Source organism: Sesamum indicum, linkage group LG14 (assembly GCF_000512975.1).
Source record: "Sesamum indicum cultivar Zhongzhi No. 13 linkage group LG14, S_indicum_v1.0, whole genome shotgun sequence".
Taxonomy (NCBI): Eukaryota; Viridiplantae; Streptophyta; class Magnoliopsida; order Lamiales; family Pedaliaceae; genus Sesamum; species Sesamum indicum.
In genome coordinates this window covers 1,346,837-1,364,471 of record NC_026158.1, presented here as the reverse complement: position 1 = coordinate 1,364,471, position 17,635 = coordinate 1,346,837, and the positions used below count along the sequence as shown (strand labels likewise).

Sequence of the window (17,635 nt, the reverse complement as noted above, 5' to 3'; positions counted from 1 at the left end):
GGAGGGACAGATTTGACGTAATTATAAATATTTTATTATTATTTAAAAATTTATAAATATTTTCTTAATTTTAATATCCATCTAAGTTCTAACTACGAGCTTATTTCGTAAGCTTCTGTTAATATTTTATTAAATTTTTACGGTGGACTGATCAAAATATCATTTTGAGTTATGAATTGTAATTTAATATATATATTTTTTGAATTTTTTAAATATTTTTATGGACTAATATGCCCTTTGGAGTATCTACTTTACCCACTGAATTTTTTTCAAAATCTTTTTAGACGTTCTAAAAAATTTTCAACAAGGATAAATTAATAATTTTTATCTTTTTATTTAGGGCTACATAATTATTTTTTTTATAAGAGAATATTTATAATTTTTTAAAAAACTATACCAGACGACCCAGATTTTAGAGGTAGTTGGAAATTCTTTTTCTAAAAAAAAGAAAAATCAAAAAAGGAAACCAAACAGACCTGACAAGAAAGCCCAGTACATTTATATGTGGACGAAGCCCGCAATGAGTGGTTGAGTGGATCTGGCCCAGAAAGCCAGGAGTCCAGCCCACTACTAGAAAATACTGCAAAAAACAGCTGAAGGCAGCAAACGTCGCCGTATTCTCGTTTCTCTATATTTTCAGTGAAGCAACACGAAGCCCTAATCCTCCTCTACAATTTCTTTTTCGGGTAATTGTTCGTGTGCTCGTCTCTAATTTTATGAAGGTTTGCTCAAAAGTATTGGTTGCTTTTTGGTTTTTTATCTGTTTACGATTTCTTTATCCTGCGGCGCCACAATTTTGTTGATCTTTTTGCGTTGGTTCCTTTATTATTTGATAATGGGGGAAATTAGGAGTAAAGAGACCCGTTTCTGCAAAGAAATGCGGTGTATTTCGATTATATTTGGCATATTCATGCTCTGGGTTAAGATATGGTTTGCATTTTATTACTACATTCTGTTCCTCTTAGTACTTGTTTTTATACAATGTTTTATTCTCGTGAAATTGCTGGGTGACTTTCTCAGTTTTTTTATGATATAATTTTTGGTGTAATTCCGTTGGGTTATTGAGCTAAAGGTACTTTTTTTCTTGGGGGTTATAAATTCTAGCTTACACTTATAGTTTGAAACGTTAGATACCGAGAATTCAGACTGTACAGAAACTACGGAATTGGTTTGTGCGTTTGGAACTCGTGTAAGCTGATTGAATAGTGTATGGATGTTAGTTTTGTTTCCAGTTATCAGGTCCCCACCACTGTAGTTTGAATCTCCCTATTGAATTTGGGAAGAATGTATAAACTTTTTGAATTGTGTTTACTATGCTTTCCTTTTGAAGATTTACTCAACTCTATAACAATCTTTTATTCACATAAGTTCTTGGTGTTGTGTGTGTGTGTGTGTATAATTATATATGTATATATCTTATGATGTGTTTCTTACATGGATTGTTTTCTATTTGTGCAGATACGTTTTTGATGTAATACATCTTCAATGGGACGCAGGAACTCAGAATCTCCAGTCAGGGATCGTGGATCTCCTCGCAGGAGGACCCCCTCGCGAAGGGAAAGGTCTCCTGCTCGACATAGGAGTTCGAATTCAGACAAGCTTTCAAGTCGCAATAGGTCACCAAGGCGTCCTAGGTCAAGGTCCCCTCATTCACCTGTGAGGGAGAAACTTTCTAGTCGCACCAAATCTCCAAAACATAGAAGATCACTATCTCCTGTATCTCGCTCTCCAGTTAGACAAAAACCATCAAAACCTATCAGGTCACCAAAACGTGTGAAATCGAGGTCTCCGCCACCTCTTTCACCAGAGAAAGGAAAACTTTCGGGTCGAACCAGGTCCCCTAGAAGTGCTAGATCAAGGTCTCCTGAATCTCGATCTCCTTCACCACGTAGTAAAAGATTAAAAAGAGCTAAAACTGAACGTGAACGAGATGCTGAAAAAAGTGGTGGGAGGGAACATGAGAAAAACCATGGGAGAAAGGCTGACAGGGGCACAAATGAGGAAAAGGATTTAGACAGGGATTTGCCAATTGAAAAAAAAGATAGAAGGCCAGGAAGGGATGCAGTTGGCGATGGTTCTAGATCAAGACATGGACACTCACCTTCACCTCCTGATCGTCACCACAGGGGTCAACGAAGATCAAGATCGCCTTATACTGCTGATAATAGAGGACATGATGAGGTGTCTGGTGATATCCACTGCCTATACCTGATTCGTAAAATGAACTATTTATGACATGATTTGGTTCACTTTTTCAAAGCAAAAAATTAGCAAAACTTGGGGAATTGCATGCATTTACTCAATTTACTCTTTGTAGAGTTGAGTTTTAAGGTCAATTTTTCTTTGTTTACCAGCTATTATAGTATTATACACATAGATGAACTAAGGGAATTGGTCCAAGATGCTTTCTTTTTCCTATTCTCTTGCAATGCGAACAATGCTGCTCTTTTGAGCATGTAACTGGATTACATCCCTTCTTCTCCAGCTTCCTCTTTGTTCTTTGAGAACCTAATTGACATGGGGTAATGATCACAGAAAATGCTTAGCTCAACAAGTTATCCTGGCTCGAAGATGCCAGTCTTAACAAACTAAAAAGTAGCACGGTAGCCATCATAATTTTTCATCAAGAATGGTTCAAGTTTGTGGGTTGGTTGATTCAAATTATTTCTGACCTTGTAGTTTGTATCTGAAATACTCGTTTTGTTTTTTTATTGCTTCCTGTCTATGTAATAAAGTTAAGCTGTAATTGTTTGGTCATACCAACTTCTAAGTTGTAAAGCTATTGAATATTTGATTTTCATCTCTGGAGCTTTTTGCTATGGCTTTTCATGATACAACATGGTACTCTGCTTTATTTATTAACTGAACTTTTCATTTTTTTTAGCTGATCAATGCTTGCAAGATAGTGTGCTTGTAAGATATTTAACTTGATTTAGGGCTTTAATAAGATGTCAGAGCAACATGAAAAAAAAACTTACTTGAATGTTCTTGTGGCAGAATTTATCATCATAGGCATTAGCCAATAGCATAAGTGGTGAAATTCCATCTGCATATCGATTGTATGGGAAGAAAATTTATACATTACACATGCATCATAATATAGGCTGACTTTGAACTTTACAGTCTTAACTGTTTCCTTTTGCCTGTAGGAGAGTTCTGAACTTTTTATACTGAAGTTATATTAATCCCATTGAATGTCTTTAGTTTTCGTTGTCCATGTTTCTGAAAAGCCTTATTGAATGTTGATAACTTCCTTAATGGAGGTTGTAATTTAATTAGAAGGATACATTCTGATTATTTGTTTAAATGTTTGCAGCTGACAAATTCAAGAGATACTGAGCAGCGGTGAGCTACTTCTTTAACGTCATACTTAAGAATTGTTGCATTTAGATTTTCAGAATCTTCTGGTTTCCAAATGGTCTTATTTTCTCCCTCTTGTAGACTTGTCCCTGATTTTAAGGAGATTTTGCCTACATTGTTCGACTGAAAATCAACAAATTTTGATCAAGATTTCAGTTTTAGCTCTTTTTTGTTATCTTTTCTGGTATTTTCAATTCCTTAACATTTTCCACGAGTGTTGTATGCTGCTATTTGTTTCACTGTTTCTACATCTTTTTACATTGTTGTTATCTCTGCTTAGCAGGAATAGTGATAGTGATTCAATAGCTAAGATGAAGGCTGCTGAAGAGAAATTGGAAGCAAAGGAAAAAGTACCTTCCTTTCTGCATTGAGTTGCTATTAGGCTATATATTCTCCTATACTTGTTCCTTTCTCCTTTACCTTCACCGAAACTTTTGTGTTGATTAGACTCTGCTTTCATCATAGGCTATGGCCATTATTTTGTAGAATGTTTGTAACTCTGCTAATTACTGAGACTGCACATTGATGTATTTACTTATTAGTTGGCATTTACAATTTGCAGCAAAAACCCTCGTTTGAGCTGTCTGGAAAACTTGCTGCAGAAACTAATCGAGTCCGAGGTAATTACGGGACTGGTTTACCTGTCATTATAAGATTTCATTGATTGTATTAGATAGTCTTACTTTATTAGTTGTATGACAAGATCAGATTTCCATCTTATAGTTTAAGTAATTGATGACAATTATTGTCGTGCTTTATCTTCCACTGTTGGTTTTAGCATTCTATTTAATTCCGTTATCCATGCATCATTTCATTTTTCATGTGCAATCCTGTTGTGACTATGCACCTCAATATAAGATACTTCCTGAGGAGCTGTTTGCTTAGGCTGTCTGAGACATGTGCAAATCATTATGTTGTTTTTGAATGCACCTTAGTTTTAGAATATTTGGTGAGAAACCAACCTTGTAGCAAGTACACTACCCAAAAGAATATTCCTTCTGGGTTCGGTTGAGTTGTTACACAAGCTATAGATCGAAGTAATGATTTTCTTTCTGTATATTATACACTTTAACTGTTTCCCTCTTCTTATTTTATCTCTCGTGCATTACACACAAGCTAAAAGCAAAATACCAGATCTTGACTCCTTCATTATGTCTAACATTTTTGCTCGTTTCTGAATCTGATTTTGTACATTTGATTTGGGAGAGGTGAACTTATAGATTTATTTTGCAGCACCATTTATATATTGACCATTTGATTGGTATTGAGTGATGGATGCCTAGACGATGATATTTTAACTTTGGTTACAATCTTTCTTGTTTTAAAAGATTGTTTTCTGCATGATTTCTGCTGCAGACCACACTGCTTTTGTTCTATTTTTAGGCCTCCAAATTTGTTATGAAAGGTGATCCAAATAAGTTGCATAACCGTGCTTTCCATGCTATGTGTTCTACGACGTCAGTGATGAGATGAAGATGAAAATTTGGAGCTTCTTCAAGTCTCTTTAATTCATGACAGCGTGGAGATTGTAAACAATGTGAGATAAGATAATATGCGAATATTTTGGTAACTATATAAACAGTTAAATGAACTCTGCTCAAGGTGTCTCTGTTTTATCCCTTTGCTCTATCGTGATGAAGAATTGTTGGAAATCCATTGGTGCAGCTAACAATCTTGTCTATGTTAAGTCTCTTCCTTTTTACTGTTCCTGATGCACTTTACGGCTTTGTTAGGTGTAACTCTGCTGTTTAATGAGCCACCCGATGCTCGAAAACCAGATGTAAGATGGCGATTGTATGTTTTCAAGGGCGGCGAAGTGCTTAATGGTAAATCTGTGTTGGATATATGACAATGTTGCTAGATTTGTCTCTACTGATTCTAATTTTGACTTTTCCTTCAAGTTTCTATCCTCAATTTACTCCCTACCTTGATTTCAAACCTCATTACTACCTTTCTATCTTGAGCTTTTTATTGTGCAATCTGAAGTATTAAGCTGATGTTCCCAAGAAATTTCATATATCCACTTTTTCCTTGTAACCTATAGAAATATGCAGATGTCACACTAGCCCCCTTCATGAAGTTGTACCTCTACAACATGGAGCCATTGATCATTGCAACTTTTTAACATGCAGAACCTCTTTATATACATCGTCAGACTTGCTATCTTTTTGGTAGAGAGAGAAGGGTTGCAGACATCCCTACGGACCACCCATCCTGCAGCAAGCAACATGCTGTTCTTCAGTATCGGTAGTATCATAATTTGAATGTGTGTATTACGCTTTATTCTATTTGCTTATCTCGTGCGTTTACTCACTTTTTGTGGTGCTTAACACTTGCAGACAAGTGGAGGAGGAGAATCCAGATGGTACCATGTCAAAACGAGTGAGGTGCGACTAACAATATCTGTTTTTGACATCTATGAGATGGCAATAACATTGCATTATTCAAGTCTAAGTAACAAGTTTCGGTCTCTTATTTGCAATGTATAGGCCTTATTTGATGGATCTTGGAAGCACAAACGGAACGTTCATTAATGTGAGCAATTTATAGAAATTATTCTGTGAATGTTATATTTTCCATCCCACTTTTTGGTTGTTGTAATGGAGTTAAAAACAAATTCATACTCTTTATTTTTTTTGCAGGACAATCAATTAGAACCTCAGCGATACTATGAACTATTTGAAAAAGATACTATTAAGTTTGGTAATAGCAGGTAGGCTAGAAAGATCATTGATATGAACTTTTAAGAGTTTTTATCTTTATGTTGTTTCTATTTCTGTAGCTATAACATCAGCATGCAGTTCTCAAATCATGAAGTTTTTTTCCCTAAATTCTCCGACTTTTCTGATTTTGCAGCCGCGAATATGTTCTACTTCATGAGAATTCAACTGATTGATCCTTATCAGTTCTCGGGCAATAGCATTTTTTGCTAGAGTAAGTCACCTCTCCGGTAGCATGCCAACGCACTTTCAGAATGCAGAGCGCAAGCAGCTCGAGTATGTGAGAACAAACGCCTGTATTACACTGATGCCAATCTTTATTTCCGAGCATGCGTGCGTTTTTTCCGCAAATTAACTTGTGTTCTGCAATTATTGAATTTTTCATCAAGTTATCACCAACCATATATGTAAAATTGATGAAACTAGATGGGTCTGAAAATGGTGATATCTACTCTTCTTATTGTCTGGGTTGAAGTACAAATGTCCTCATACGTTTTAAATGTGTATGGGCGAGCTTATAAGCTTTTTACCATATCACGTGTTGGGTAAATCAGATAGTAGGAGCTTTTTTTAGGTACCTTTAATAAAAGTAAATCCTAAAATCTAAACAAGCGCTTTCATCAATGATCATAAAACCTTGATGATATATACATGTGAGCGAGCTTTACAGTAGAAAAGTGGAATTAGAAGTCAATAATGGGTTCGCCAATTGTCAAATTTCTGTCGACAGTCCAAGGCAAGTTGAAGAGCTTGGCCATGATAAATTTGAATATCTTGTTTACATTTATGTTGTGTTTTGCACTTGAAAAGAATAGGGTTGCTTTCAGTCCCCTCGCGTATGCTCGTGCCTGCACAAAACTATCACTTTGATAAGTATTCAATTCGATGAAATTAAATTTACATTTATGAGTTATGGAAGGGAAGGAAACCCAAAGTTTATGGCTATTCCAAAAAAGTAGTATGAATTTAATTACATCGACAGTCCTGAGATTAATTGTAATTACGCATCTTACTGTTTGATAATTACAATTATATTCTTAGCTGGTGATAGATGTAGGTAAAACATTGGATGCAAATTATATATGAATTATGGGTAAGAGCATGTGCAGCATGTTGAGATCCAGATTCAAGGACAACTTCTAGTCTTCCCCAAAAGACATTCCATTCCTCTTCCACCAACTAGGAAGGATTCAAACATTGATTCATAACTTTTTCCAAAACCCAACAACTTTTTGTTGTTTATATTTGACAATTCAAATGTGGTTTTAGGACCATTTTGATCCCATCTCAATGCTGTTTGAAAGGACCACATATTACAAGAACATGACTTCTTCTTTCTCAAGTCTTAAAATGGACTAAGTAAATAATGAAATGTTGGTAAGAATTTAGAAATTCGGGAGTACACAACCAACCCCGATGCGGAAATATGGACAAGATTAATATATATTCTCTTAAACAAACAGTATACCTGAGTGACGATGGTCCATTGGATATCAGGTGGAAGCTGCACAAAATCATCGAACTTGGTCCCTACTAGTATCGGAATTGCCGTCTGCAAAGAACATTATACAAAGGACGGCACGAGCCTAAACGTCAGATTCTTGAGATATGCTACACTATTATTTCGATTGTCATATAATTGATTACTCTTATGTATCATATCTTCATTCTTCATAAAATGACGAAAAATATCTCCTAAAACAATGTAGTTGGCTGGGTGTTGGGGTTGGGGGGGTGGGGGTAGGACTAATTAATATAGGGTTAACTTCAAATTGTATTCGATAGTTTGTGTATTAAATGTTTGTTTGAATTATTGTCCCATATTTTCTAAAAAATAAACTATACACAATCATCTTAACTATGAATGCAGTATGTGCAAAGCCCAACAACTATAGTTATTGCCAGAGTACTAATCCATGAACGAAGTTTGATTCCACCTACTGAATTTATTTCCTCTTTATACTAACTTTGATCCACTCACCTTTAAAGTTGCTCATCGCCAAAAAAATAAATAAATAAAAATAAAAGAAAGTGAGTGTTCTTGCATGGTGATAAAAGATACTTCTTTTGAGAAACTAGCAGTGAATTTTGGTAATGGTAAAAGCAAAAGTTGATGTTTCAAACCTGATTCCACTTTCTTGATTCTCTGTACCATTCAACCACACTGCATTCATTTTCAAATTTCATTACTTTAAATTTGATTATTTATTGCAAACACAAATGGAAATTTCAAATTCTGAAACTGTAGGAGAAATTCTTCAAATTTCTGGAAATTATTTTGTATTGTATCATACCTGGTGAGTGTACATCTGCTGGTGAGATCAAACATAAACAGGATTGCCACAGCATCTTTGCAGGCAATTGGGACTTGATCAAATGACCTCTTCTCACCTGTAATTTTTCAGAGGTTGAAAAACAAATACAATTATCTTGAAATTAATGATAATACATTTAAAAATATAATCAAGAAAACAGATATGTATTTCTACAAACCTGCAACATCCCATATTCTGAAAGCAATTCTTGCACCTTGAATACACATTGTTTTGTCCATTACATTCAGCCCTTTCATCTGCAAGCTTCTCTTCTCTTCTTCATCTCCCACATACTTTACCTTTATTTAATCCTTTCCTTTTTTTCCCCCCCCCCCCCACAAAAAAAAGTAAAAACAGAGAAATCTTGGGAGTGTAGATAAATAAAATAAAAAAGTGCTGTTATGAGTACCAGAAAGCTTGTTTTGCCAATCTGAGAATCACCCAGGATACTGATCTTCAAGGAGACTAAATCCGAATCGCTGTCGTACCCGCTGCTGGACGACGTCGTAGTGGGGTCTTCCTGGCCGGAGTCTCCGGCCGCAGTCGACCTGTTTCTTCTAGGGGACAATATTCTTCTGTACCGGAAATTATACCTAGTCGAGCATACAAGAATTCTGTGCCAAATTAGGCAGAGAAACTGCCGGAGCACTGTGATCTTCTGTGAGATGCTCCACCGGATGTTGACGTGGAGGATTTTCCGGCAGAGTTGAGCCATCTTTCCGGTGGCGCCGTCGTGGGACTTCTGAGTAGCCATGGACGAGCAGAAGGAGTAATAATGGTGGTGATGACTTGTTGGATGGTGTGAATTTGCCGGCTTCTTCCTCTCAATGTAGACTCAAGAAATAGACAGCTTATATTTTAGGATACTTGCATCCTTATATTTTATTAGATTTGTTATAATTATATATTACTAATTGTTGTGGTACGTAGTTACTATGTATATATAATAAATAATTTTTATTAAAAAATTAACTCCGTTAGTTGTAATTAACAAAGAGGGGCGATTAAAATGAGTTTTAAAAACACAGGAAAATATTTTACCTATTTTTAAATCAAAAGAAATTCTTTTGTCGACTTTTTAAAACACAGAAAAATTTTATACAATTTAGAGCTTATGTGCCTACTGTATAGTGTTTTATTATCCTTCTCTTTTATTCGAATTATATTATTTGATTTTATATTGATGATGTATTCAAAATATTTTTAAATTTGAATGTATCGAACTATATAAATGCGATGAGTTATATCTAATAAAAAATATAGGTTGGAAATGATAATAGTAATAATAATGAATGGAGAGCAAAGAGTTGATTGGTGGATCTACATCCACATAACTTAGAAAAATACAATTTAGGAAGATTAAATTAAGAAAAAGCTGCAATCACACATAATTACCTCTTTCCTTTTTATTTTTTTAAAATTGCATTCTGCCCCTTCTTTTCCCAGCATTGTGGTATAAAATAAGGAATTTAATTTTCTATTTTAAATTATATTTTATTTTAATATATAAAAACCCAATCCACTGGTTTGAAAGCACAATTTGATAAGAATTTGTGAATTTTTCTAATTTTGTCCTAATTTTCCCTTTTGTTCTTTCATCAAGACATAAATAATTCTTTTCTACACTATGTTACTTATTTAAATTTGGGTTGCAAAGTATTAGAATCTTGTGGATCATAACTTATTTAAAATATTTAGACCCCTCTCAATCATAAAGCATAAATATTTAAAAATATATATATAAAATAAAATCTTTTAGCCTATCAATCTTTGAATATCCAAATTTATCTTTTTTTAAAATGGTCGGATTAGTAATTTTAATATTTTTTTTTCTTCTTAACGTACTCCACATTTTCCTCTCACCTTACTTCTCTACAGTTATTATATAAGTTATATAATTATGCTTTGTTGTTTTCATTTTTTTTTTTCCTCATCATCTCACACCAAGGTTCTTTTTATATGTTAGAGGGAATCCCGTTCAATGATGACTAGTCTAAAGAAAAATAAACTATTATAATGTTACTTTCGATGCAGTTGGTGCTTTGTTCATTCAAATGGGATCCGAACGTGGTTGATTTTTAAATATAAAGATGCTTTGGGATTTATAAACCGGCACAAATTTTTTCATTTGCTTCTTTTATGAACTAGAGAACGTTTTTGTGTGGCAAAGAGTAAATAAATCTAAGTTATGGGCTTGTTTGGGAATTTCATGAACTACTACCTAAGTCAAATTAACAATTATTAGAAGAAAAGAAAAATAGGTTTTCTTCTTTTTCCCTATGTCATCACAATTATTATTAAGGTAAATTACATATTTTTCTTTTAGATCGGTCTAATTATATAATTATTTCATATTATTTGCCAAATTACAAACACACCCCTGAAGAGACGTCAATATAATTCAGGGGGTATATAGGTAAAATTTTGTACTTGGGTACACGTCTACATATAAGCACAACTATAATTTCACGTATAACGTTTTAGGCACAAATATTTGTATAATTATATCTAACATTAAGGGTGCAATTGTAATTTATTCTTAATTTTAATTTCAATTATTTGTTAGATCAAAGCATAATAAGGGAGAATTACATTAACACGAATTGACGTGCATCTATTTACACAAATCATCCTTGTATTTTAGAAAATTATATATACACTCATCAGACAAAGTCAATATCATTTATACAAATCATCCCTACTTTTTAAAAAGTACACATAAACCTTTCAGAACCGTTATATCATTATATAATCCGACCATTTTACTGTGAAAAGTAATTTATTAATTATATAAAAAGTACAAATAATTTATATAAATATATCATAAATTAGGGATGGCATATTAATTATCAAGTTAAATACAGTTTACGTATATGTGAAATGAGCAAATAAACCCTTGTGAAAAAGAAATAAGCAAAATTATCAATATGTTTTAAAAAATAAAATAAATTACCTTATGTCAACTGTTTAGACAGAGGATAATTGCTTTATTTTTTAAAATACTAATAATAAATTATTATTTTATTTTTTATAATTTTTTTGTTTTTACATATTATCCCTAAGAATGGGCTCCCCCTGATGGGGCTGGTGGATAAGGTATGATGCTTCTCACACGTGTAGCCGCATTAGAAAGAGGGTGGACACCACGCGCCATTGATTAATACAGCTAAAAGCGGCCTAAATTGATTGTCCTTACAAAATATATTTTAAATTTGGGTTTATTTCATATGAATTATCTTCCCTATATATAATAAATAATTTTAATATTTTAAAATATATTATAAATACGTAATATCTGCATCACATTTAAAAAATAATCGTTCCATAAACACTAAAGCAGCAAGACATAAACAAAATTGAGATCTCGAAACATAATGAGTGGACTTAAAATTTCTTTTGAATCGAAAAATGGAATTAGATACATATTATGTTGGTAGAAAAATTAAACATTCTGAAAAAACATAAACTATAAAAAAAAGAAAAAAAGTAATGGACGAGGCCGACGTATTTCAACTCCTTATTCCAAGCTCCAAAACGAGTGCATATCATGTTTTCTCGTCCGCTTCCCTTTTTACACGGCAGCATTGAGGCGTTTTCGTCCTTCAGTTTGCGTCAATTTCATGTACAAGGAAAGAAATCTCCCTATAGAAACTTTCCATATGAGTTTTTCCAGTAGATAGCTTCGATTATCTCATAAGGCATGATCACGCTCTATTGCATTCTTTTAGCTTCATTTGAGCTTTTTAACTCTATTTTCTTCATAATGGGTCAATATAATTATCAATATAATGAATCAGTTACAAGATACTTGTATTTAAGTAATTATTCAAAATAATTCCTCATAAAATAGGCACATTCGAAGTTGGTTCAAGTCTGGTTTGGGCCAATCCGTGGATTTGGCGTGGATTTAAAAATGTAATTAGGATTTATTTTAATGCCCAAAAACACCTCAAAACTGACTATGAATAATAATGAATTGATCTTAAATCAGACTTTTTTGCACTGATTTCTGTTGATTTCAAATCGACCCAACCCACTGTACATTTTAACTATAGACCCATCCTCGTAATTAATAGTGTATATAGATGAATCGAATCATAAAATATTTTTTAGAAAAATAAATATTAAAGCTCTCTAAGAAAGAAAATAAAAAATAGAGAGGACTACCCATGCGCATCGGGTTAATTATTTAATTATTATTAAAAAAGTTATATAATATAATTTAGTTAAGATATATAATAAAAATATATCGAGTCGTGGATGTAATCCGCGACTCGACTTAAAAAACTTTTTTTTTTTAAAAAAAAATTGCCTCATGTCGTGGATCAGTTCACGACTTCATGTTGTGGAATTGATCCACAACATGATTTTTTTTAATTTTATTTTTTATAAATTAATTATATTCAATTAATTTTTAACAATATATTAAAATTTAAAAAATTATAATATTAAAATTGTATTAATTTTAAAATATCATAAATTATACAAATGTTAGGGTGGCTCGATTTTGAGCTCGAGCTCAGTTTTACTTGTTCACCAGCTCACGAGCTGGCTCGCAAGTTGGTGAATATATATATATGTATATTTATATATTTTTTATTTTTGAATTTTTTATATATTTATTTTTATATTTAATATTTTATCAATTTTATAATCTAAATTGATCATATATTATAATTATTAATCAATATCATACATTTTATTTTGAATAATAATAAATTATGGTACTTTTATTTATACATTTAATCTTTATACAAAAATAAATTTAATCAACAACTTAGTAAAATTTTTTATAATTAAAATTATTATTTAATATGATATATATAACTTTATATTATATTTTAATATATATTTGTATTATGTTAACATTTCTTAAATTGACAAGTAATTCACTTATGATTTTTTATTATTTATATATTTATGTCAAAATTTAGTAGTTCCTATAAATTAATCGAAAAATCATAATAATAATAATAATAACAACAACAACAACAACAACAACAATAATAATAATAATAATTATGATGATGATGGTTGAACAATTCTAATTATTATTTTATTATATATATAATGAGATTAAAAAAATTTAATCAATAATTACGATATCTTAAAATTTGGGCACCTGATTCATACGAAATTTAAATATATACAAGACTGTATCCATTAGATCATATCAGACGGTATGATATAAAATCACATGGCCTGATTTAACGATACAGTCTTGAATAATTACTCTTATGTTTCAAGTACAATATCTCAACATCCGTTTATCCAATAAGTCTAAAACTTGACCAAATGTATTTTTTTGTAAGTTTTATCAAATCTAACGGTCTGATCTGAATTTTAATGGCCCGATTAATCCATGTTGTTCAACAATGTAAGATGATAGTTACATCAATATTATACTAACATTTATAAATATATAAATTTTGTAGATTGTGAACATATATTAAATTCAACTATATTTATGTAAAAATTTTATGATTCAATCTCATGATTAAAATAATAATAATAATACAAAAATCAAACCCATCTCTTTCTCTCTCTCTTTTTATCGTTCTTTTCTTCTTCCTTCTTCTTTCTCTCTTTCTGTTTCTATCTCCATTCTTTCCCCAAACCATTCTCTAAAAACCCTAGCCCCCAATTCACGGCAACAAGAAAGGCAAGTCGGGGACGAGTGCGGCTTCCAGGTAATCTTTCTTTCTCTGTTGACACACGGTTGCTTCTGCTATTGACTGGTGCAAAATATCCTAAAAATCTTATCTTACAAACTAAAGTTATAGAAGTTTTACAAGCTAAAAATATTTGGAATTGCTTTTGCCAATGATTACCAACTAAAAGTCTGTTTTTTCTGTTCTGTTGTTGGTTGTTGCTGTTCTGTTTGTCGAGCTCGAGCTCGACTCGTTGCCAGGCTAAATGTAATAATGTATATTTTTTATAAAATTTTAAAAAAAATATGAACTATACAATTATTATTAACAACCACGAACTGGCACATTTAATAGCGTAGAAAAATCTCTTTACTGGATTTGTTGCCTTTCACGACTTCATATTGTGGAATTGATCCATGACATGAGACATGTTGTGAAAAATCTCTTTACGGTATGGTGATCGTGCATCTTGTTAATGATACAATGCCTTCTCCTGCTATAAAAGTGTTTGATGGAATGCCGGTGAGAAGGTGACAAAACTTAACAATTTGACTGATATAGGGCACGGTCTTCATGGTTTAGCATGTCTGTATAGATGTTGCAGCTGAATACAGATGGGTTCGGAGATTGAAACAGTTGAACAGAGATTGAAGTCTTTTACGGGTCAGCTCCTGACGGAATGTGGGATTCTTGAGAGACTAGTGTATAAACACAAGAATCAACATCGAAGATGTCATTACTTTCAGTATATGCTCAAGGTCTTTTTAGCAATTTCTGTCTTGGACATATACACCGACGCTTGCTGGTGCATGTTGGTTTCACGTACCTGTTAATTAATGTCTTTCGGTCTACTTGGTGGGTAGGTGAGAAGGGATTTGAAGCTTCTGAAACTAGCGAATTTGGAGGAGATATTTGATGCCTGTTTCCTGGTGGTAAATGGGAACAGGCCAAAGCAAAAAGTTCAGCTTCTGGAAAGGTTTGTGTTTCTTGTTACCGTCTCTTTGTACTTATGCCTTACTTTTTTTAATTTCTAGTTGAGTATCTTGAAAGTTGAGATTAGACTTTTATGGTTGAACAAAATCTGGTGAATTTTGAAGCCTTTTAGTTGAGTTATGTACTGGGACAGTGGAAAAATACTTGATGAACAATAGTGCTTGAAAATCTAGGGGTTTTCAGCACCATAAAACTGAGGCATCAATTAGATTGTATTTGATTCGGCTGTGTGTGTTTCGCGACTGAGGCCTCTGTAAAGATATGAACTTGATTGAGTTAATAACTTTATCTGGTGTTTGTCGTATATGTTACATGCTTATCTAAGATCAGTATGCTCTTTGATATTCAGACCAAAATCTTCTAATTGCAAGTGTAGGTACGCCAAGAGGAGGGGCTTACTTGTTAATACCTACTTATTATATGCCATGTTATGTGTTCCACTATTGAAACAAGTGCGATCATGGCTTTCTGTTATCTGCTGTTGAATTTTTTTATTTATAATTTGTTATCACAAATGAATTGCTTATTCGAAGGAAAAGTTCAGCTTGATTTTTAGTTGTTATTTACATTATTTCTTGCCTTGTATAACTGCAGTTTGAAGAGGAGAAAATGTGGCAGTGGCAAGTACAACTTTTTGGAGAGACTTTTGGGAGTTACCCGCCTACTATCAGAGGTGTTTTTTTCTTTTCCCCTACGACTTACATTGAATTCCGTCAAGCAGTATACCCATTGTCTTGATTTCTTTGTCATGTTGTTGCAGATGGTTGAGCCATTGCTGAAGGCAGCTATGTATCCTTAGTTTTAATTGTTGAAAGTATTTATGATGTGTGGATTATTTCTCAACATGATGAATCACTTTTGGCCTCAGTAAATATAGAGGTCTTGTAAGACTGCATGATCACAAACTTTTAGCGATATCACTACCATGCTAGGTAATCAACTGTCATGTTATTTTTCTGATATCTGTTAATCACGTGATTCTATGTAACAAATTATTATATGTATCTTATATTAAATAATAGTGCTTTCTGCATTATTTTTTATTGAAGTTGTTGATTTGGATGGACAAAAACATTTTCTCTTAACAATGCAAAGGGAAATATCCACGCTGCTTGCTCGGTCATTTTTCATGAAATTTTCACTGACGACACTGGCTGTGCTTGCACGCATACGAGTACTGGTTCAGCAAGTAAGTATGTGCCATTTTTCTGGCAATTTATGGCTGAAATTGTTGAGTTGCTAACATTTATGGCATTTCTTTCAAAATTTTATGAGTTAGTGATACACCTTCCGAGGCTTATATTCACTGACCTGAAATATAGAGACATGTTTGGAGGCATTCTGTGATTGGACATGTAGAGTTGCACTAAATATAGTTATCTTACCATCTGATTTTATTTTATTTATTTATTATTAGACTTTGGTTGGGATTTGGGGGAGGGGGGAGGGTTCATGGTTCTTGATGTTTGAAATTCTCGTGGGTATTGTTAGCAACTTTGGATATAGTAATAGTGGAATGCTTGCTTTTGCTCCTATTTCTATGACTGCATTGACATGGAAAGTTTTACAATTTTTCTGCGTTCTATAATTAAATATAATAACCATAGCATATATGAATTAATAATGTGCTTTTCAATTGTTCGTAATTTCTTATTTGCAGATGCTTCTTGATTCTGTTCTTCTGTACAATACTGTTTCTTCTCTTTCGCAAACGGAACAGACTGTGAAATTGAATCAAGAAGGATTCGAGGTTAGTTTAAATGAATAAAAGTGTATGTGTGATTTGGTTCCTATGTGTATTTGTTGCCTAGTTTGCAGTTTTCTTATGGAATTCCTTTTCTATTCACTTAAAATGCAGGTCTTTAGGGAGTATTATCCAAGGAGGGAGGAAGCTACCATACTGCTGGAATGCGCATGGCAGACAGATAAGTATGTGTTAGTTGAGAGGACAAACAGAAGTGAGACCGATATTCAAGAGAAGGATGACCGGGGAGATTTCTCATGGAATCCACCGAATATACAATATCAAAGCATTGAGGCGTTACTTGGAGGTAAAAGCTAATCTCAAAAGTTTGTTGTATCTTCACTTTTTATTTTTATATGATGTCTCTGCTGTATAGGAAGTCAAACGTCAATACATTATGTAAAGTTCACTAAATTCAAGATGCCAAGAAGGTATAGGACTTCAAATTTCATTTTCTTATTTATGATTGATACCTTTTAATGTACCCTAACCAATTTTTTGTGATTGCGTCATTTATTGAGCTTAAGGACTTTATATGGATTCTGTTTGGCCGATGTATTTGCATTTTGTTCCATGCTTTCAAAAGACTACGTCAATCATTTCACTTGTATCACTTCTCATTGTTGCTACTACGTCTCACTGATATAACCTTCAAACGGGGCCTTATTCATTTTTATTGTTCCAGTAGGAGGTTGTTTATTCTGCAGCGCCTACAATCTTGACTATTATCCTTTTCTGTCCTGACATATTTTTTTTTCTTCTTGCTGGTTTTCCAATATTGTCCTACAACTTATACCCCTTCTGCTTTATTTGTGTAGTTGACGAACCTGGTACTACAGCAGCCGAGCACGG

The 17,635-nt window shown here is 33.0% G+C and overlaps 3 protein-coding genes across 6 annotated transcripts in view; 2 read left to right on the top strand and 1 right to left on the bottom strand.

Annotated features, from left to right (window-relative positions):
- On the top strand, positions 612-6,435 carry LOC105176710 (FHA domain-containing protein DDL). 4 transcript variants are annotated; one of them, XM_011099606.2, is made up of 11 exons: positions 612-686; positions 1,459-2,181; positions 3,317-3,345; positions 3,644-3,710; positions 3,923-3,980; positions 5,094-5,186; positions 5,493-5,607; positions 5,700-5,747; positions 5,850-5,895; positions 6,003-6,073; positions 6,217-6,435. In XM_011099606.2, the coding sequence occupies exons 2-11, from the start codon at positions 1,486-1,488 to the stop codon at positions 6,254-6,256; spliced, it is 1,263 nt and encodes a 420-aa protein (XP_011097908.1). In that variant the 5' UTR covers positions 612-686; positions 1,459-1,485; the 3' UTR covers positions 6,257-6,435. The 4 variants fall into 4 exon arrangements, 3 of the variants coding, with proteins under 3 accessions (XP_011097908.1, XP_011097906.1, XP_011097910.1); XM_011099604.2 differs by having other exon boundaries at positions 617-722; XM_011099608.2 differs by lacking the exon at positions 612-686 and adding an exon at positions 912-930.
- On the bottom strand, positions 6,300-9,261 carry LOC105176709 (septum-promoting GTP-binding protein 1). Its single transcript, XM_011099603.2, has 6 exons — positions 8,805-9,261; positions 8,574-8,694; positions 8,375-8,471; positions 8,205-8,244; positions 7,549-7,632; positions 6,300-6,928 (listed from the first exon to the last, which is right to left on the bottom strand). Exons 1-6 carry the CDS (start codon positions 9,147-9,149, stop codon positions 6,764-6,766), a joined length of 852 nt encoding a protein of 283 aa, XP_011097905.1. The 5' UTR covers positions 9,150-9,261; the 3' UTR covers positions 6,300-6,763.
- LOC105176769 overlaps positions 13,957-17,635 on the top strand; it is a 4,114-nt gene continuing 435 nt past the window's right edge. Inside the window, exons 1-9 of the mRNA XM_020698829.1 lie at positions 13,957-14,085; positions 14,642-14,804; positions 14,910-15,022; positions 15,634-15,712; positions 15,800-15,828; positions 16,135-16,228; positions 16,700-16,789; positions 16,898-17,090; positions 17,602-17,629. Of these exons, the coding sequence (XP_020554488.1) occupies positions 14,661-14,804; positions 14,910-15,022; positions 15,634-15,712; positions 15,800-15,828; positions 16,135-16,228; positions 16,700-16,789; positions 16,898-17,090; positions 17,602-17,629 (770 nt within the window). The 5' untranslated portion in view covers positions 13,957-14,085; positions 14,642-14,660. The remainder of the gene's footprint in view (positions 14,086-14,641; positions 14,805-14,909; positions 15,023-15,633; positions 15,713-15,799; positions 15,829-16,134; positions 16,229-16,699; positions 16,790-16,897; positions 17,091-17,601; positions 17,630-17,635) is intronic.

What these genes read in the sequence shown, in the direction of transcription:
- LOC105176710 (XM_011099606.2), top strand. Translation starts at nt 1,486, where the DNA reads ATGGGACGCAGGAACTCAGAATCTCCAGTCAGGGATCGTGGATCTCCT. An exon ending in GGGCGGCGAAGTGCTTAATG is followed by an intron (nt 5,187 to 5,492) that starts GTAAATCTGTGT and finishes TTTAACATGCAG; the next exon opens with AACCTCTTTATATACATCGT. An exon ending in CATGCTGTTCTTCAGTATCG is followed by an intron (nt 5,608 to 5,699) that starts GTAGTATCATAA and finishes TAACACTTGCAG; the next exon opens with ACAAGTGGAGGAGGAGAATC.
- LOC105176709 (XM_011099603.2), bottom strand. Translation starts at nt 9,149, where the DNA reads ATGGCTACTCAGAAGTCCCACGACGGCGCCACCGGAAAGATGGCTCAA. An exon ending in TTGGCAAAACAAGCTTTCTG is followed by an intron (nt 8,695 to 8,804) that starts GTACTCATAACA and finishes GATTAAATAAAG; the next exon opens with GTAAAGTATGTGGGAGATGA. An exon ending in CAGAATATGGGATGTTGCAG is followed by an intron (nt 8,472 to 8,573) that starts GTTTGTAGAAAT and finishes GAAAAATTACAG; the next exon opens with GTGAGAAGAGGTCATTTGAT.